We start from the raw sequence: 21000 nt of genomic DNA, 5'->3' as shown, positions 1-21000 counted from the left end.
CGGACCGTTTCCCTCGACTTTTACGACCGCGCCGGCGGCGCTTGGCGGCGCTTGGCGGCAATTGGCGGCCTGAGGGGAGGCGGCGGGGCCGGGGCGCGGTGGCCGTGGGGCTGTCTGCCGTGGCAGGATGAAATTGACCACTCAAGCTTACTGCAAAATGGTGCTGCACGGTGCTAAGTACCCGCACTGCGCCGTGAACGGGCTGCTGGTGGCCGAGCGGCCGTCGGGTGCCCCGCGCCGTGACCAGGCCGGGCCCCCCTCACTCTTCGTCGACTGCATCCCGCTTTTCCACGGCACCCTGGCCCTGGCGCCCATGCTGGAGGTGGCTCTCACCCTGGTAAGGCTCTCGGCCTGGGAGCGGTGGGCTGGTGGGGGTCGGCTCCGGGTCCTGGCTGAGCTTGGGGGTTGCGGCTGGGGCGAGGAGGGGCTGGTGCAGAGGGAGCTGGGGACGCTGGGGTAGCGCTGCCAGCCTGTGCTAGCGGCAGGCAGGTCTGTGGGGTGAGTGGAGTGTGTCCAGAGTGGACAAAAACCCGAGACTTGTCCACTGTACAACTTTCTGCTACAGAGCCTTGTAGTTTTGTCTAATTTCTTTTCCAGTGCAGCGAAACTGCTATTTATATTGGTATCATTATCCCCAGATCACTCCCAGAAGGAATGTCCTTATTCTACAGCAGAAAGAGCTTTTCCCAGCCTACCTTTAAGATACTTCAAAGCAATATTAGCTAATTGGAAAAGGGCATGCTTGTCTCCAAGAGTGTATAGGTGTGCATTAAGTGTGTATTTCATGTACTATCCCCATTTATGGAAGCCGTTAGCCTACATAGGAAGGAAAAATGGAGTGTATTCATACTGCAGGGCTGGCTTGGGTTTGAAATCTCAGTTGGGATCTTGCACGCTTGCTGTTGGTTAGGTAACCATGGGATAACCAGGGGCAGCCAGGCACTCCTTGTTACGATACCTTATACCTCGCCATACCTCGCCCACCACTGTGGAAGAGCCTTGCAGTAAGTCATTGTGGGATAATCCATTTCCCCCTGTTGTCACATAGGCAGGATGAGGATGATCTCTGGACTGTAGGGCCAGTGCTTTCCAATCTCAGTCCCCCTGGTCATGAGGACTGGGAGCCATAATTCTTTGGGCCACGGCTCCGTCCCACCTGGCATTTGGTGAGAGTCCCTTTGTCAAAATCATTAGGTGGACAGAGTGAAACGTGCTTGGATTTTATTGTTACAGGGAGTTGGGGTGGGCTGCTGCAAATCTAGAGGCAAAGTAGTACTTTGGCACCTTCACTGTAGGTGTAGCCACCACTAAAGTGGGATCCAGGTGTTATGTGAGCTCTGGACTTTACTATCCATTTTAAGATTTGTCGTCATTAGTAGATGAAAATCCATCTCTTATTGGTATCCGTAAAAATAACTAATTTCTGATTCTTCTAGACTACTTGGCCTAAATGTTCCTCTCAGTTTAATAGATCACTTTATCAAAAAATATTGATTTGTAAATAAATTCCGGTTTTCTCCAGTTGAGATAATGTGATGGGAATGTTGGGATCTTTCTGAAGCCTGGATATGATGAAATACAGCCAGAGGCATAGGAATGGCAGCTGAGCCTGAGTCCTGGCCATTTAAGTTTGCCATACTGCTGCGGAGCACACAAAATTTGTCAGTCTTAAGTATATTTACGCTGCTGTAACAACACCAGGAGTAACACAGAAATGTATGCTGCTAGTGTAATCTGTTTCTGCTTAGGATTTTTCTCATGTAACTGCTTGGGAAAATTTAATAATACTGTTTATAATTGCTTTAATGTAGACAAGGCTTGACTGTACCTTTTTGAATGATGGTAATTTGGTTTTCCTCTGGGAATGAGTACCCGGAAGTTGATAGTGGAGTGGAGAATAATATGTATAATAGTATATTGAAAGTATACGTAGGGTTTGACTTCAAATCAGGGTTAGATGTCTTTCTACAGGGTTGTTGACAGTGAATTTTCCTGAACTTCAGGCCTTCAGTGTAGTTTTGTAGTGTAGATCTTGCTACGGGATCAGATTATTAGGAAGTTAATCCTGTTTCTTGCAACATCTGAAATAGTCTTGCCACATCTACAGTAAGCAAATCATTATGGAACCAAAGAAATGGCAGTCTTACGTCTTTGCTCTTGGTTTTTGATACAAAAAGTTAAGTTAAAGATCAGAAACCCCTGGCATTTCCCACATTAATTAGGACCTGCTAAGACATATTGTGGTTTGCGGTCACATTTGGTGATTCCTGTGATACTTGGCAGCTTTAAAACACAGCACTTGACAAGAGCCCGAGGCCTTTTGCTCCTGTTCATTGTTTAAACAAAGGCAAAGGTGTCAATAAATAGTGGCACTGCAGCTATGAAAATTGGATTTTATTGGTTTATGGTTTAACAGGAGGGCGCTCTTGCCTATTCCATGCAACATAACGTGTGATTACTGAATAAATCAGTGGAATTAGCACAGTTGGAACTCAGTGTTTGTAGCGAAGCGCCTCTGTTTCTAAAGGATTTCAAAGCTTTGGCAGGTTTTGATGGGATCTGTTTCACTTCGAGTTCAATTCCTGCTGATTCTTGGTCAAGCAGTGGCCTGGTTGTACGTGTGAGGGTTTTCTAGAACCACCCCCACAAGTTTCACCTCTTGTTCTCTGACCTGAGTTATCCCAGATATCCCAGTCAAATGGGGGCAATAGGCTCCAGATTTAATTTGAAAATAGAGGGGATACTTTCAAACAGGCTTGTTCATGTGCTAACTTCTAAAAATTGTGAGCAGTGCTTTAGCATCAGCCTAGGTACAAGAAAACAACAAAATTAGATTTTATTAAACATGCAACAGTGCTTGAGGGTTTGTAGCTCTGTAGGACAGAGCAGAAGTGTGTGCATTTAATTTGCACTTTGGCTTGTCAGTTTGAAATCCATTTCCAAAACAGAGTCATTAAAGAAAAAGTGAATTAAGTTTCACATAGGGTTCTTTTGTGCCTTTGAATTTCTCAGGTAATTGATGTGGTTTTGCAACCACATCTTCTAAAAAAAAAAAAAAAAAAAAAAGCCAAACCAAGCAGCACTTCCCCCTTGTTCGCATGGCTGGCTCCCCACCACCTGGGACCGTGGTCAGAGGCAGTAGGGGACAGCCTTGCCCCTCCCAGGACTCTTCCAAACCCCCTTGCCGCCCACCTTTGGTGGCTCCAGTGCATCAGAGGGCAGGCCACTTCTGATTTTTCAGGGATGACACACGCTGTGTGGAAGCAAAATACAATTTGTCCCCTGTTGGCTTGCCCTTGTCAGGGCTGGGCATGACTAAAAATACCAGGGGCTAATTGATGCTAAGGCTACCTGTAGTGATAGTGCCACAGCTAGAGAGTGTTTGGAAATTGCAGGTGGATACAGCTTTAATTCCAAAAAGATTTCCCCCCCACCCTTTTTATTTTTTTTAATGGAAGCAGTTTTTAATTACTACTTAGGGAACTGAGAACTTAAAAATCATACTCTTTTTTTTAGGACCTTTTTCGATACGCAACAAAAATTGATTTAGATCTAAGGTTTTTAATTTTTAAATTGGTGGGCTTTTTTTTCATTATTATTACTTTTAGTATCTGGGCTTCTGGCTTTAATGCTAAGCTTTCAAGCCACTAAAAATTAAAACCATAGTCCTAAGCCCTCAAAATGGGTTTGTAATTGAAACAGCAGTTGACCCTCAGCTATAGCAGGGCTACCCAGCTTTTTTTTTTTATTTTTGTTATATATATATATCACGTAAATCCATGTCATCCCTTGTAGAAGAGGGATTATTCACATGGCTTGATTGTTCGTTTATGCAGTCTAATACTTTAATTACAGCTAAAAAACAGAGATTGATTTGATTTAGAGGATGCGACAGGTCAGCATCAAATATATTTTTGGACTCCATTTTAATATAGCTGTTGAGGTTTTTTTGATACATGCTCTCTAGGGACTGCAAAGGAAAATTCTAGCTGCTTTCTCCATTTCTGTCTTACAGGGCTCTGTATTATGCTGACTTGATATCCTCAATTATAAGGGGAAACATCATATATATATATATGTATTTTCAAAGCAAGACAGACTCAGCAGGAGGAATTCAGATCCAGCGTAAAGCTGAAAGAACAGCAGTGTGCACATGCTGAAACTGCACTAAAAAAATATCCAAAAAAACAACAAAGCTACATAAAGTTTTATACTTGTGTAAATCAAACATTGTGTAGATTATATGCAAAGAAATCCATACTTTTAAGCATATTAAATAAGGAGGAACCCTCAAAGAAAAACAATTTTATTGCAAAATCCTTTTGTGACAGAGTGGGTTGAAAAAAACGGTAAATGAGACAGCCTTTTGCTGCCTCACGTTTACCTTTTACCTCAAGCTTTATTTTCTAATTAAGGTTAAAAATGCTTACATTTTAACCTGGCAATGTTACATTAGAAGTAAAATCAACAAGCTTTTTTTGAAATGACAGTACAGTCACACATCCACATGGTGAACACTTTCTGAAGTCTGTCAGATGAACACTAACAGAAAGCAGCCAAACAGCAATAGGTAAGGCCTAGGCTCCTCTCCCAGGCAGTGCTGCTGAAGCTCTCTCCCAGTCCTGTCATTTGAGTTTAGGCCAGGTTTTGTCTAAGGTAACTTCTTGCTCTTTTGCTCTATTTGGTTAATGTTTTCCACCGTTCTCTGAATGTTCAATTTGGTTTCTCTGTTCTAGTTAAATTAGCCAAACGCTGTGTATGAGTGCGGGCATAAATATATATAAATATATATTTAAAGAAGCACTTGGCAAAAATTTGTAATGTTTCGATTGCAGTTTTACTTGCAGGGCAGGCATGAGATTTCCTTAGTTCTGTGGGGTTTCTTCTTTTTTTCCCTGGGCTTAATTGTTCCAATTGCTTTTTCAGATTGACTCTTGGTGCAAAGAGAATAGCTACGTGATAGCTGGATATTACCAAGCAAATGAACGCGTGAAAGATGCCAGGTGTGTTGGTGCAATATTTCCTTCTGTTTGCTCTTTTATGTTGTACTTTGTACTCTGCCAACAAAAATCATCGACATAAATCATGCGTGTTGATTAACTTTGACAACTGTCATCTGGTTTCACATTGTCTTTGTGGTGCTGGTGGATGTGGCCTTTGTTCAGGTGCAGAAACCCCAGTCTTTCCAGAATCACTCTTCTTTAGTGGATACTATAAAAGGCCAGTCTTTGAATGACTGCCAGCCAGTTTAATTACAGTTGTCAGGGAAATGGCCAAAAATTCACAGGCAGCTTTGCTTGTGCAGCATATATCTTGTAAACTCAAATGACTCTGAGTATCTTTCGGAAAGTCTTTCAGAAGTGACCTAATTCTTACTAAACTACTTAATTGTCTCCTGAGTTTTACCGAAGCGTTTTCTTACGTGGTAAAGGGATGCTCTTGAAATGGAAGACGATGTCAGTCAAGCAGCAATATCTCTTTTCACTTAATTTTCCCAAGATTAGTCATTTTCTTTTCCCCTGCTAGCTAACTCAGATTACTCAATAAGCAATAAGGGGACCTTCCTGTGGAGCCACAAGGCAATTTTAGATATGTGTATCAAATATTTTCCCCTGGATCTATTAGACAAATCCAGTATCAGGACTAATGAGGGTACATCCTACTTGCATCTAAACCAAGTATGAACAGCTTGTTTAAAGTATTATGCTGTGTTCCAGTTACCTTGTTAATCTATATCCTTTGGTCTCAAGTATGTTTTTTAAGTAAAACCTGTGACTGCTAAGGTATCTAGCAGGGATAAGGGCATTATTTGCCCTTTCCTTTTAAGGGAAATAAGTCTGCTGGAGACATTTTTAAGGAGAAGATACAGTTTGTCTGTTCTATTTGAGGTTTGAAAGAATATCACAGTCTTTTTTTTTTTTTTTTTTTTTTTTTTAAACTCCCAATTTCATTTCTGAATATAGCTGGCACCACATAGAGATTGTAATCTTTGAAGCACGGTAAAGGTTTTCCTCTAAAAGATTATCTGGTTTTGGTAGAGAAGCTGGGCAGTGAGCGGGTTCAAATGGAGACTCAGTTTCTTTTTTAAATGCCTGCCAGGGCAAAGGTGGCTGTGGTCTTTGGTCTGGTGGAAGAAGGTAGGAGAAGGTTGATTCCACATAAAATCTGCAGTGAGCGTTTTGCTGTTCAAAAACCCATTGCCTAAGCGTAGCTGAGATCCAGATCGTGTGCTGAAGAGAGGAGCTGGGGTTTTCTTGGCCTTCTGACTTCAATCAAATGTAGCATCAGCTTGATGTCTTTTTCCTGTTTGTAAGCATGCAGTGTAATTCTCACATCTCTTTAAACATATTTCCTGCTGGTTTCAGCTGAAATGTCATGGTTCGCATAACACAGTTACTTTTACCTTCTGCTGCAGTCCAAACCAGGTTGCGGAAAAGGTGGCCTCCAGAATTGCAGAGGGCTTTAACGATACAGCGCTCATCATGGTAAATTACTTCATTTTCCCCCACCTCTCTTTCTGAACTGTTAATGTTATGACCGTGGTGTTGGACTAGCCATTTAACTGCTATTCTCTGGATCCTATAATAGTGAAGTAACTAATTTGCTCTTTCCTTCCAAATGCTCAGGGGAAGAGATGCAATGACGTGTAGCCAGTGAAGTTCTTAGTAAGTCTGCAGAGAGACTGCAGTTAGCTCTCTGTCATCTCAAAGGAAGTGGAGGCCTGAGCTTATTCGAGACTTTAGACCCCCTCTGTGACTTAAACTCTTGTCTTTTATGACTCAAATGGTGCTTTGCCTCCTTACTGCAGTGACAAAAGGTGTTGGCAATTCAAATGTGAAAAGTTTGGCTCACTTGAAGGTAGAATAGTGGACAAGTTAGTGTAAGGTGCCCTGTCGGTAAAAACTGACTTTGTTTTTTATTTCATCTCTTTACTTTGGATCTTGAGGAGACTAAGCTGCTGTTTTTCTGTTGCACAGGTTGATAACACCAAGTTTACGATGGAGTGTGTAGAGCCTGCCATTCATGTGTATGAGCTTCACGAGAACAAGTGGAGGTGCAAGGACCCACACATGTGAGTAAACTTCACAGAGTTTACTTGTGTTGGAGTAGTAAGGAAAAACAGGTTGCGGGGTTAAGGGCAAAACTTCGATTGTAGCTGAGTGACACTGTACGGGCAGTGGGTGTAGCTGACAGTGTTTTTAAAGCTGTTTTTTGCTGTAGTGGGAGAGAAGAGCTGGCTTCTGCAGCCAGGCAGTGGTATGACCACACTGCAGAGTGTGGCTTAATTTCCAGAGAGGAGGAGGTGGTGAATATTTTCTTTGTGATTACTATTTATTCCTGGTTATTTTATGTCCTAGTGATTTTTGTGAAGATTGGACCGAAGCCCAGAGAATCGCTGCATCTCTCTTGGACAGCAAGTCATACGAGTCGCTTGTAGATTTTGATAATCACCTGGATGATATCCGGAATGACTGGACAAACCCAGAGATCAACAAAGCTGTCCTCCACCTGTGTTAGAGAGGTTTCTACTGACTAATTTATGGGCATTCCCACTATGTACTGAAGAGAGAAAAGTGCTATTTTTGAATGTAAACAGAATATTCAGTACCTTGTGTGGAAATCTGACTGATTAAAAAGGAGTGGCATGTCACATTGCAGAGTGATGTGTCCATAAGCCATTGAATCTTTTTTGTGAGATTCATTGGAAGAACTGCAAACTGTCAGTTACAGCTGTCCACATGGACGCCCTCCCAGTTGTAGTGAATGTTGCTCTTCCTTCGAAACCAGAACTACTTCTGCTTGTCCCTACTGCTGGTATCACAAAGTTTTGACTAAGCTTTTCTAATCTTTAGAGAGGTTACTTTTTAATGATTTCTGGAAATAACTTTAAAAAAAACCTCAGTCGTGTCCTCAGATGAGAAATTTTAAGGTCAAATACATAAAATGTAAGGTTAACAGTTTCTTATGGCCTGGAAATGTATATCTGTTGGCACAGTAAAATGCAAACTGCTGAGGACAATGTACCGTACTCACGTGTCACCTGTTTTGCAGTGGTTTGGCATGACACAGCTATAGAGAATGTGTTAAAGCAGTATTCCCAAACGCTACGGTGATTCCTGCTCTCCATAGGCATACAGCCACAGTTATTGCTGGAATATGTTAAACCCAAGGTAAAAACAAATACTAATGATTTGTAAAAAGAACTGGAAGTATAGTGATGAGTCTGAATGTCAGTTCTAGAGCAGTTTGGGTCTACAAAAGAAGAGGGAAATACCTTATTAATTTTATGCAGCCTTTTGGGGTTTTATAAACCGATCTCATTTTCAGCTGGTTCATACGGTGTCCATTTAAGTAGGTCTGAAATGCATCTCTCCAAGTTGAAGGCAAGCGATCTGAGTATGTTGAGTGAAGGAGCCTAGATATAGTCTAGTTCAGCTCCTTTCTAGCTTTCTAATTAAAATTTAAGTTATTCTTAACTTAAGTTTACTGGACAATGAAGCTTGATATCAGAGTAGTACAGTTCTTTGGAAGTCTTGTTGCCTTACTCCTCCAGGTTGTTTGTCAAACTGTAGTTAAACATAGCCTCAACCTGCAACAGTTTTTCTAGATTTCCTTTTCTTCCTACCCAGAAATGTTTTTACAAGGAAGATTCACTTGTCCACCAAACAATCTGCCTCTCTCCAAGTTCCTGCTTTTTGCTCAGTTTTCTAATTTTAAAACACAGGATGAGATTGTCAAATCGTCTTGGCCTACCTCTGCTTCTATTTCTATAAGCACAAGTTTTACTCTTGGTCTTGCCAAGAGATGGAGTAAGGCTGAAATCCCTTTATGAAGCAGTGAGTAGAATCAGGATGCCTCTGTTTGGGTCCTGCTGTGGAGTTCCCTGCAGTTCAGATTCCACAAAGCCACGAGGTGAGGTCTGAGGTTCAGCTCCCTGTCTGAGGAGGAGATGAAGGTTTGGACAGTTGAGTTTGTCTCCCTGCTATGCAGTAGTAAGGTGTGACAGGCATTACAGAAGAGATTGGCACTTGGTAGCTTTTCCTAAGCATGAGTCAGGTAGGCTTCCGGGAAAGGAAAATGTTTTCACTTGTTGAATGAAAACATGTGTCTAGCTCACAAACAGCAAGATAAACACATTCCAGTGGCTGTTTTATTACACATCCATGGCTGTATGAGAAGATATCCTGGAAACGGCAGTGCTCTGGCAATGTGTGTTCAGAGTAGACCCTGCAAATCCCACACTGCAGGAAGAAGGCTGTTGTCTTGCTTGGTACAAACACCTCGTGAAATCTCACCTATTGTTCTAGAGGCAGATGTTATCTTAGCAAGATGTGTTGCCTTAGTATGTGAGATTGTCAGCCAATGCTGCTGTGTAAGCTGGTATGTCTCCTGAGCCACAGGAAATGTATTTCTTATTCTTTGTAACTAGATGTCATTAATCAAGCTTTGATCATATATATGCTAATACAGTGTAATCTTGCAGTACTCCCCCACCTCACCCGCGTAAGACAAAGCAAAATGTATATTACCAGTCTGTAACCTGATAGAAACGCTCCCTGTGACTAACTGTTGAGACATATTTCTGGAAGGGGAGCAGCTTTTGATGCTTTGTCTTTCCCTTTTTATCTTCTGTTTGCTTGTAAATGAGGTCCTTCGAGTGTTTTGCCACTGGTAGAAGCTCAGGCTGGCTTTAAGCAAAAAGGACTAGCACTGCGGTGCTCAGGTCTTATCTCACCTGTCCTATTTGCATTGAAGGCTGGACAAAAGGCAGCAATTTCATAAAGCCAGGCAGCCTGCAGCCGTGGTGGCTCTTGTGAAAGAGTGAGGAAGCTGCCGGGCTCAGCAAAGGCTGTGTTCCCCTCTCCTGCTGATGTACCCAACCTACCTGCAGGAGCAAATGCTGGTTTCCTGGCCAACCGATCCATTGGATTCATCAGAAGAATTCCAGTTAACTCCTTTTAAAACTTCATGGGGGGAGAAATCTTGGAGAAGACATCTGTGTGTCTGTTGCTGGAGCCCTCACTATAGTGGGGAAGACAGCACTAGGAACAGGTGTCCTCTTCTTCCCCCCCCCCCCCCCCCCTTTCCTTTTTGATCCTTTTAATTTTGTTAGCAATTAATGATATGTAGCATTGATTAATTATTATTTTTTCCTTGCTCACCAAGATTTGCATATTTGGCATTTCTCTGCCCATACATTCAATTCCCAGGACAGTGCCTCAAGCACTTGGAAGTACAAAATCATTTATTCCCATGTGGGATTCTTTTTTTCTTTTCCCCTCTGCTCTCAACCCTAATATTTGGAAACGGTGATACACAGAGCCCGCAGGTATCTGAAAATACCAGTACAAAGTGCTCGGGTACCTGTGTGGCAGGACGTACGCTACTCTGCTGGATGCTTGCTTCAGATGCTTTGGTTGCAAGGGGGAGAACGAAGAGCCTTGAACATGTGTTGCTTGAAGTGCCCATTTGGCTTGAAATAAAAGATCAGAGTGACCTGAAACCCAGCTGCCAGGAGCCGTGTCCCCAGGTGTGCCGCTAGCTGATGGCCCAGGACACTTCCAGCTGCAGTCAGGAACTCCATGTGCAGATCCAGTTTGAGGAACTGGGAAGGGTGCAGAGTTTGGGGGGCCTGTAGGTGTTATTTTCACCAAGAAGTGAGACCACCCTAAAATTGCTTGGAGAACCGGCAGCTGGCTGGGGCGGGGTGCATGGTGGAAGTGGTCTCTGCTCCTTGTGGCTTGGGCAGCATCATGAGCAGGAAGAGCAGATCCTGGCAGGAGCCAAGGGGTGCCCAGTCAGCTGTTCTCGGGGAGGGGGGGGGGGGGCTCACAAGTGAGGTACCTGTTTCCCAGGAGTGCACTGATGCTGTTTTCCCTCTGAGCTCATTGCTGCGTGTGTATATGAGAGCTCTGGGATGTTGTTTTTCCTTTCAGCAAGTGAAGCAGTCTGCTGCTGGAGTTCCCCTCCCATCTGCCAGCTGAGCTGCTCATGGGATGTTCCCTGGCCTCTGTCAGCGTGAAAATGAGCAAAGACCTACCACGTAACCTGTTTCAGCTCATTAAATCTGACGTGGGTGCAGGAAGCAGATGAGCAGTTCAGCTGGCAGGACGGAGGATCTGCAACCTCTTCACCCAGCCCAGCTGGAGCCAGGGGCAGACAGATGTGCGGAGCCCAGCCGTGCTCGGCATGGCGCTGCGGAGATGGACCGTGAGAGGTGGCTGGCTGCCTGCCCCCAAGAATTTCTTATCTAAGTGGCAGAGATGCACGCCGAGGAGAGGTGACAGTGACGGATGCAGGAAGCAAACTCCAGTCTCTCTGCTCCCTGGCTGGAGGCCTAATCGCGTCACGCTGCTGCTATTTGTAAAACGTCTCAAGATGCTGGGGCGAGGGTCGGAGGGACAGAGCACGTGAGTGCTAATGGAGGAGGCTGTTAGCGGGGTGGACTTGCGGTTGACTGCAGCTTGGAAAATGGCCTCAAGGGGAAAAGTGCTCAGTGTGCATTTGTGAGCTCTGCTTCTAGTTTGTGTTTTAATTCAGCTCCTGGAATGGGGCTCAGTCGCCCACCGTTGAGGGTAGGAGCTGTAGCGAGCTGGTCTGGATCGGGCGGACCAGGCTGGGCAAGCTGCTCCTTTCCCATCCTGCCCAGGCTCTGTTACTCCCAACTCAAATTAAACATCTCAATGCATCATACTCCTGCGCTGCGAACCCCTCTTCTGCTTTACCCATCGCCCTGCAGCTAGCCCTCCCGCAGCAGGCAGCGATTTCACTGTGCCGAAGTATCCGCTGAGGACTTTATCGATTTATTTTTATTTTTATTTTTTTTACTGTCGCTTTTAGACCACATTTTCACCCAGCCTTCTCATCCAAAAGTGCACCCTAGCTGCGTATTTTCCTTTGGTTTTCAGCCGTCGCCCTGTGAAAGGCGGCAGACGCAGGTTCGGAGAGGACGGAGGCAGGTCACTGGTGGGGGTTTCCAGTAACGGGGCCACATGAAAGGTGACAGCGGTCCCCGCTCCTGCGTGGCTGTGCGCTGAGCTTGGTGCTTTGCAATCTGGCTGGAGCTGCGATGAGGGAGGCAGGGAACGCTGCTCTTAAAAGATAGCCGGTAGGTGGGCTGGGGGTAACGGGCAACTCCTTGAGTGCTTCCAGGCAGCGCCGCACCGGCTGCAGCGTGGCAGCACTTTAGCTGGATGCGGGCAGGATCGGTGCCAGGCATGTCCCGGTCTGCGCAGCATCAGCCCGTGAAGGCCAAGAGAAACAATGCAGCCCTTCCTAGAAATGCGCTCTGGAGCTTAAAAGATGGACCTAATTGAAAAAATGTATCAAGGCTGTACCAGGGGATAAAAGGGAAAGCTGAGCCGAGATTAACCTGGAGCTCAGCAAGCTGAGAAGTGCGGCAGCCGCGGCCAGGTCCCTAAGCCAATTCCCAGCCACGGCCTCCCAGCCGCCCGCTGAATCCATGCCCGGCAGGGAGGTGGTTTGCTCTGGATGCAGGTCTGGCAGGAGAGCCCAGCACGCTCTGGTTTTGTGCTTCAGGTATGTGCTCGCTTTCTGCTTTGCTCTCTACCCCCTGCCACAGCGGCTCCGGGCTCGCTGTTGGGTGTGCTGGGTGTTCTTCGGGGTGTTTTCTGCCTGCACGGTTCCTGCTGGTTGTTCGGTCTGCTGGTCCTGCCAAGAGCCTGTGCCTGGGGAATGCTGGAGCTGCTCCAGTTTCCCCAGAGCCTGCATCTTCAGCTGCTTCCTCGTGACATCCTCTTCCCTCCCCACACCTGGCATCCCCTCTGGGTATCGCTCGCCGGCCCTAGGTGGCTGCAGGGCTCTGGCAGGGACTTCCTTTTCCCCTCGCAGCACCTACTGCCTTGTTGCCACCTCCAGCTTCAGCAAGTCCCATGCACTGGCCCTGCAGCCCCCTTCTAGAGCCAGGCTGGGACCAGCCCTTTCCCCTGCTCGGGCCAGAAGAGACCTGGGACAGAAGAGGGGAGCAGGTGGCCTCGTTGCTCCAGCAGCACGGAGCCAGGGTGATGTGTCGCCTGCGTTAGCAAACCCTGGGACTCCGTGACCCAGAAAGCTGCTTCCCCTCCCTCCTTTCTGAAACAAACCCAGGTGGTGTCAGCAGGAGCAGCCCCGCGGTGAGCTCCCTGGGCTCTGGTCTGCCCGGCCCTCCAGCAAAAGCTTTTCTTGTGGTCAGTTTGCAAAACACATCCCTCTCCCTGCAGTTCCTCTGGTGTCTGGGAAGCCATGAGCTCACCCTGCCCTCCTCCTTCCAGGGCAGTTAGGAGGCTGCCCCCCATCCTCACCCCCTCCTCGGTGCTGCAGTCCCACCCACCCTCCTCTGCACCAGGGCAGGATGGGGCCGGTGGGTTGGGGAGCACTGAGCCTGGGGGCAGGAGCAGCCCCACTGCCTAAGGGCCACAGCCAGAACTGGAAACCGGTCACCAACCACATCAGAGGACCGCCCAGCGTGGGTGCTTGGACTGGGGACAAGCCTGTCCCCAAAGAGTGGAGGTGGCTCCATACTGACCCACCGAGGAAGCTTTGTGAGCCCATCCTCTTCCTCCCCCTGGCCAGCTGGCTCTTGGCGTTTGGCCAGTTGTCCTGATGTGATGCTTGGCGATTCACAGCCCCAGCCCTGTGATGGGCATTGGGAGCTGCTGGGAGGGATGCAGATCAGAGGTGAAGCTGCGTGGGGGTCTCACAGTGCCCCTGGAGAGGGGGTGTCTGGCCCATTGGGCTGCTTCTGCACTTGGGACTGGGATCTGCCTAATGCTGGTCACCTGGTAGCGAGCGGGGCTCCGTGCCGGAGGGGCTCAGGGCCGTACCCAGCCACCTTGAGGTGGCCAACCCCCACCCTATGAGCCTGCCCAAGAGTGTCTTTGCTTCCCAGCCCATGGGGAGGGCGGGAAGGGGTATGCGATGCTGTGTTTGTGCCTATCCGGTGTCACCGCACCAGCTGGAGCAGTGCTGCAGCCCGCAGAGCTAACCACAGTTATTTTAGCAGGCTGATGTTTATGTTTACCTCCCCTGCTGCAGCAAGCCATCACTTTCGGTCACACGCAGGTTTTGCAATAACTGCTGCTCCGGGCCAGGCTAATTCCATCCCTCCTGGGTTTGGGGCCGTTTGTTCTCCCCCAGCAGCAGCAAACAGGTAGTTCTGGAGGGAGCTATCAAAATAGGTAATGTGGAGGGGGGAATTTCTGCTGCTCAGACTGGATTTGTGCTGCAGCGTCAGGGCTGCTGGTGTGGGGTTCCTGGCCCCATGGGGTGCTGCGTGCGCTGAAGCTGGGATAGGATCTGAAGAGACTAGGCTCTGGGTTGAACTTTGTCCCTAGTCCTCTTGGGACTTTGCAGCTGAACGGGCAAAAAACCCACACGAACCAGTTACTTTGTTTTTCTGGTGCAAAGCTGGAGCCATGGGTGGCAAACATCTCTGCCCTTGCCTCTGCCCAGGGCTGGGGCTGCAGCTGGGGCTGGAGCCTGCCCCTCGTGCTGTCTGCCCAACCCTCGAGCTTGAAGCTTTGCAATAACCCAGTGATTTGATGAATTGGAGTCGTCAGATCAGGAAGGAAATCAGCCCGTTCCACATTTGTGATTTTTCGCTAAATGTGGCAGGACCAGGCCAGCAGAAACTGGAGCAAAACCACCCTTTTCCCCTCCCTGCTCCTCTTTATGCCCGTCCCAGCAGAGTTTGGTCTCGTGCGTGGGGCTCTGATCTTGTCAGAGACCTCCCAAGCTCCTGGGATCCGTTCGCTCCGATCTCCGGGTGAAGTTCAAAGCTTTCCCTTCGTTCCTGCCGGCAGCCGTGGGGTGTTTAATGTGCAACTGGCATTCCCTGCACGCTGGTGCCCTGGATGTGAACCACTGCTTTTCAGCTCTGTCTGAAAAGGAGCCGTCTCAGGGCCTCGCCTCTTAATTGTGGAGGAGGTGAACATGAAAAAGCCTCTGGCTGCTTTTAACGCAGGCAAAGGCGGCTGCTCCAGAGGTAGAGCCTTTGCCCGGGGAATCCTCACAGCAGGGTGGTACCCAACCAGGAGCTCTCACCCTGGGGACGGTGGGAAACGCTCTGCCTGGTGCTGTTCCCACTGCTGGGCTGCTTTTTGGGCTGGCAGGTCAGACGGGAAGGAGGAAAGACCCTTCCTGGAAGCTGGAGATGATGAAGATGCTCCCAGAGGCTGGAAGCATCACGCTCTCTAGACATTACAGCCTCAGGGATGCCGATGGGTTCTGTCAGAGCTGGGTGTAGGGGCGTCACAGCAAACTGATACTTGCCTTTCTACGCATTTGGTAGCCCCTCCAATTGCTTGTAGGGATGCTTGGTGGTCCAGGGCTTCGGCTGCAGGCGAGGGGCACTGCTGCTCCTCTCTCTCAGCACCGGGCTGGGTTGTGCAGCAGGGTGAGAGTAAAGCAGCACTTCCTCATCACCCAAGGGCTTTGCTGGGCTTGGATGGGGCTGGAGGGGGGGGCTGGAGGGGAGGAGCCGGGACTCAGCTAACCTGATTAACCAGGTTAGAAATGAACCTTGCAAAATTCCAAGCCGTCTCGCTGCAACCTCCTCCCACCCTCCCAGGGCACGGCTGGTCCTGAGTGGGAGCCCCCCACCCAGCCTCACGGCCCCACTCCCCTCCTGCATCCAAGAGCAGCCAGGCGTGGTGGGGAGGTGGGATGCAACGGCCGGCATCGTGCCTCCGGCTCCCGGGACTGGGTAAGTGTCACCCCCTCGGAGCACCGCGGCCAGCTTTGGCCCCACTCTCCCTCCCCAGTGCACCCCCAGCCCCGCACGCCGGCTGAGCATCCCCCCTCCGCCGCAGCACAGATGCTGCTCTAGTGACGCTTGCCATGAGTGTCTGGGGGGTTTTGGAGCATGAACTCCTCAGGAATGCAAATACTTCTTGGCCTGGTGCTGGCAGGGGGGCAATTGAAGCCTCAGCAGCAGCCAAAAGGAATCCTGCTGAAACACCAGCAGCCAGGGGATTTCTCTACCCAGGCATCTCCCCCAGCACTGCCAGCAAGCAGTGCTGGTGTCTGGCCACAGGGCTAAGAACCAGCAGCGGTGGGGAGGGGTCTGCTGTGCCCTGCGAGGGCTTGGCCACAGGGGTCTGGTCCCAGAGGAGACCCCGTCCTGTGCCACGGGGCTGAGTGTCCCCAGCACAACCCTCCTCCAGCCCCGAGTGCCTGGGGTGGCTGGTGGTGTGAGCCACAGCAGGTGGCAAAACCCAGAGAGAATTTGCCTCAGAACAGGTTTCTTAATATTTGGGTGGCTGCCACAATAGCTGCAAAGGGGGAGTCCCGGGGAGGGGGGGGGGGGGGCTCTGCTCCCAGCCCTGGAACGGCTCTCCAGCCGTGGGGGTGTCATGGCTCAGGATGCATGTGGGGAGCTGATAAAAAAAAGCAGAATTAAAACCAGTAGTGCAAGTCCCCACTTCCCCTTGCTGGCTGCTGCCGGCCCACCTCAGAGCTGCTTGGAAAGACGAAGTAAAGCCGTGGTGGAGGTCAGGCAGAGGGAGCGGAGGACTTGGCTCTCTGCAGGCCCTGGAGCATGGAAGAGCCAAAATGAGTCGCTGCCCTCCATCCCAATAAGCTTTTCCCAGCAGCTGTGGACAGGAGGGGTGCAGATTTCCCAGTAAAGGGGTTTTTGCCCAGGATAATTTTGAGCATCATAAAAAAAGTGGTGTCCCACAATGGGAGTCATCCACCCAAAAGCTCTCGGGGCATCAGTGATGCCCAAACGGAGTAGGACGGCTTGTTTCCCAGCAGCGCATCCCCAACTGCCACCAGCTGCTCCGGCTGAGCCCCGAGGGATGCAGCCCCGGGTGCAATGCTGCAGCCGAGCATCCCTCGATTTCCTGCGTGTGGGCTTGGGGATTTCTCTGCAAGCACCGGTTGCCTTCAAAAATAACAGCCTGATTCATCCTGCTCATGACCTTATCTCCTGCAAGTATTTGCAGCACTGACCGAAGCAGCAGAGAAGGCAGGATGGGACCCTGCAGCTGACCAGGTTCCTTCTCTGCCCTCCGAAAAAGTTCCTCCCAAAACTTGGCGGCTGAGATTGAGTCACTAAAAAGACATGACATCACTGGCGGTTTTTGCTACCGAGCAGCTCTGCTTCCTGTTATGCCCAGACGCCCATAGAGAGACATATATATATACATGCGTGCATAGGTGTGTGCTTTTAGCCAGCGATCAAGTTCGCTCTCCTTCCTCCCAGCGTCGCTTCCCTCAACCCTTGCCTCTCTTTTGTAGTGCCAGCAGCGAGGACCAGCGGTGAGGCTGGAGAGCTGGGTCCTGCTAAGAGGATGAAAATATGGGGCTCAAGTTATCCTGCCTGAAAGGTAGGTTTGGGTGGGTGTCGGGGGTCTCTCCTGTTTCATGGAGGCATCTGGGGAGTGGTTGTACATGGAGGAGCTTTAGGTGTTTCTGCCATGGGCAGGACTGATGTGGTTTGGTATCCTGGTGGCTTTTAAACAAGTCCTACAGGTGACCTATTGCTCATGCATCACCCCAAAGCTCATTTCTCCGTCCCCTACCCCGGCCCCATAAAAACATAAGGGTCCTATCCTGCATCCTTTGCTCTGGAGAATCCTTGGGCTGATAGCATCCCTTAAGGAATCAGGTGGGGTTTCCTCAGAGGTGGAAAAGAGACAGCATGGATGTGATGCTCAGGATATGGATGGGATGCTTGGGGTGGGGTACCCCAGCTCCTGGCCTCTGGGCTGGCCCAAACATCCTTCATTGCTCCACTCTCCCCAGGGATATTCCAACCCAGGCACTTTCTACCCTGCTGCTTTCCCCCCAACTTTAATTTTCTTAATGGGGTTAGGCTGGGGATGGCGGCAGTGATGTCTGCAGAGAGAGGAAAGCGGGAGCTTTTAATGCTCCTGGCCTCGCTGCGCTGGGTGAGCAGGGCAAAGGCTGGATATCGCATCTCCCATTAGCTCTGCGTCCCAGCGCTGACCCCTGAGCAGCTCGTATTAATCATCCTTGGGATCATTAAGGATGGCAGCTAATGAGCATCCCTCTCTGAGATGCAGAGCTGCCTCCTCCCTGGCTTTTCCCAAGCCCAAACCCTAAGTGAGGTGCTGGCTGGGAATGGCTTTGGATGCGTCATCAAAAAAGAGATCTGTGCCCCCTCCCTGTGTCAGTGATGCTGTGGGTGGGGCTGGTGGTGTGGGGTCTGGGGGATCTGGGGGTCCCACAGAACCCCCCAGCCCAACATGGTGTGACTGAAGAGGGGAAACTGAGGCAGCCAGGGTGTCCCTGTCCTGCCCCAAATCCCCAAATCCAGAACAGAGCCCCAGAATCCCCCACCCCCCTGCCTCCAGACCCCTCTGACGAGCTTGGAGTCTCCAATAGAATAAAAGGTGCCCCCCCCTTTTCCAGCTCCCTTACATAAGGCAGGGCTTTATCCTTAATTAAAAAGAGATTAAAAATATCAGTGTCTGTCCCCTCCGGGCATTTTCCTGCTTGGGAAGAGCTGAAACCTCCCTGGCTGCCGCCTGCGCCACGCGGGGCTTTTCTTCTGATTAAAAAAGCAGATTAAAGCGATCTGCTCCCCGGGGGGACGGGCAGGCGGTTGGGGGGTGGGGGGCTGCGGTATCCACCTCTATTGGACACCCCAAAATCCAGGGTGGAGAGGAGGTGCGAGGCTGCACCTGGCTGCTGGGTGTGTGTGTCTGTGTCTGTGTGTGTGTGTCTGTCTGTCTGTAGATTCTCTAGCGGCTTGTAAGGGGTTGAGCCGGACATGGAGGAGGGCAGGGAGGTAGGCGATGCTGCAGCCCCACACCTGATCTTCTCCTCCACCCCCTCTCCCCTTGGTGCCCCCTCTTTCTGCAGGCTTGAAGACATGCGTGAGCAGCGGGAACGGCAGTGACAGGAGCCCAGCGGCATCCCCGGGCGAGAAGCATCTGCATGTGCCCTCCATCATTGTCACACCACCCACGCCCACGGGGACCATGCTGTCCCGCGAGGCCCGGCAGGCGGGGGGACCACCGCCCTGCAGCCAGTGCTGAGCACCCACCGGGCTGTGGGGGATGCCAGCCGGGCAGGATTTGTCCCTGCTTCGCTGGGATGGAGCCACAGCTGCCAGGATGCGAATTGGGCAGATCCAGCAACACAGGGCTGGCTGGGCACCCACCATACGGGTGGGTTTGGACACCAGTGACTGCTTTTTCTCTTTTTTGCTCAAATGACTGGGGAGGGGGCAGCACCCAGCGGCTCCTCCCCAGTGAATAAACCCCCCTGGGGCTCTGCACCCTTTGATTTGGCACCCGCCGCCTCCCTCGGGCTGTGCCAACAGAGTGGTGGGTGGGTGTCCCCCTCAGTCCCCCCCATCACCACCACGCTGAAGCTGCCCTCGTGCTGACGGGTGGCCAAAAGCGGGGTGCAGCCCGCCAGCCCCACCTGGCCACCCAGATAGAAGGAACCAGTTGCAAACAGCACCAGAAAAATGAACTTGGTGTCGCCGTCGCCAGCAAGCCGGCCTCATGGCCCCGCCGGATCGGCCGCATCCCGGGGAGGGAGCCGGAGGCGATGCTTCCCGGGGAACGGCGGCACCAGGAGCCGGCGGGAGAGGCGGGAGTGTGAAAGCAGATGGAAATTTAATTTTTTAATGACAGCAGCAGATGGCAAAAGACACGCAAGTGGAGTCGCAGTGTGGTGGAACCATTTATAGAGCGCCCGGCAGAGCTGCGGCACGTGCTGGCGGCACCACGGGGGCTGTGTGGCTAACGGATGGGGGGACAGGGTACCCTCCTCCTGCAGACCCCATGGGAGGTGGTCAGAGGGTCCCCGAGGCTTGGCCCCCCTACTCAGGTCCAGGGACAGCCCTAGGACAATCCTCACCCCAAGGATGGGGGTAACTCCCATGGGTGCCCTGGGGCTGAGCCCAAGGTGGCTGGCGGGGGGGGGGGTGGGGGTGGGGGTGCTGGGGAGAGCTGGCATCACCTGGGGGGGGGTCTGTTTCCATGGTGACCTGCAAGGCAGGCTGCAGCCCCCCTGAATCACCCGGGGCAGCTGGTGCTGGTGGCTTCAGCCGCTTGGCTGGGCTGGATGTGAGCAGGTGGAGAGAGGGAGGGAAGAATGAAGTGATGGAGGGAGAGAGGGAGGGAGGGATGAAGGGATAGAGGGAGGGATGGAGGGACTGAGGGAGGGATAGAGAGAGGAAGGGATGGAGGGAAAGAGGGAGGGAGAGAGAGATGAAGGGAAGGAGGGATGGATGGGGGGATGGATGGAGGGAGGTAGGTATGAAATTAAATGATGGAGGGAGGGAGGGAGGATGTGGCACATGGACAAACAGTAAGAGGAGGGCTGATTGCTGCTCTAAAGCATGGATGAGCGGATGGAGAATGAGTGGAGGCCTAGATGGGTGGGTGGGTGACTAGATCGGTGAGTGGAGGGATGGAGGCATTGGTGGGTGGGTAAGGGCATGGGTGAGGGATGGACGAGTGGATGAGTGGGTGGGCTGATGAGTGGAGGGAAAGGACGGTGGGTGATGGCAGGCCCCTGAACTTGGCTGGCTGCCCAGGGACATGTGCGCAGGCGTGAGGATGCTCAGGCAGGGCGGGGGGGGCACCCCGGGCCCCGGGGACACGCACCCACGGTGGAGGGAGCCCCACGCGAGTCCCCGCGGGGCGCTGCCGCTCCCGGCCGCCAGGGGGCGCCAGCGGCGGGTGCGGCGCACATGCGCAGAGGGTGAAGGGATGGGAGGGGGCGCTTTTGCCCCCGCGGCGCCCCGGCAACAAGTGCGGAGCGCTGATTGGCCGAGAGCCCCCCGGGGCGCACTGGGATTGGTCCCTCTGCGGCTGACCCAGACCTCCCCCAGCAGGGCCCGGCCGCGGGGCCGGAGACGGAGCGCAGCGCGAGTAGAACAGCCAATCAGAAAGGGGTGCGCAATGATGACCAATGGCCGACCAGCGTCGTTCGCGAAAAACCAATCAGCGTACTCCGAGCTGCTCCAGGCCCCGCCCCACGCGGAGACCGCCAAAACGGCGGGAGGCGGGCCGC

The 21000-nt window shown here is 51.0% G+C and overlaps 1 protein-coding gene across 1 annotated transcript; it reads left to right on the top strand.

The window, feature by feature from the left end:
• The first annotated feature begins 43 nt into the window (after positions 1-43).
• Positions 44-19642, top strand: EMC8 (ER membrane protein complex subunit 8). Its single transcript, XM_056360791.1, has 8 exons — positions 44-337; positions 4927-5003; positions 6416-6485; positions 6978-7072; positions 7359-8171; positions 10938-12540; positions 17242-17330; positions 18832-19642. Exons 1-5 carry the CDS (start codon positions 128-130, stop codon positions 7516-7518), a joined length of 612 nt encoding a protein of 203 aa, XP_056216766.1. The 5' UTR covers positions 44-127; the 3' UTR covers positions 7519-8171; positions 10938-12540; positions 17242-17330; positions 18832-19642.
• The last annotated feature ends 1358 nt before the right edge of the window (positions 19643-21000 follow it).

Source organism: Falco biarmicus, chromosome 15 (assembly GCF_023638135.1).
Source record: "Falco biarmicus isolate bFalBia1 chromosome 15, bFalBia1.pri, whole genome shotgun sequence".
Taxonomy (NCBI): Eukaryota; Metazoa; Chordata; class Aves; order Falconiformes; family Falconidae; genus Falco; species Falco biarmicus.
This window is presented reverse-complemented; position numbering and strand designations above follow the sequence as displayed.

Bases quoted from the DNA above. Each gene is read 5' to 3' on its own strand.
- EMC8 (XM_056360791.1), top strand. From the start codon at position 128: ATGAAATTGACCACTCAAGCTTACTGCAAAATGGTGCTGCACGGTGCT. The intron at 5,004-6,415 runs GTGTGTTGGTGC...CTTCTGCTGCAG, and splicing joins GAACGCGTGAAAGATGCCAG to TCCAAACCAGGTTGCGGAAA. The intron at 6,486-6,977 runs GTAAATTACTTC...TCTGTTGCACAG, and splicing joins ACGATACAGCGCTCATCATG to GTTGATAACACCAAGTTTAC.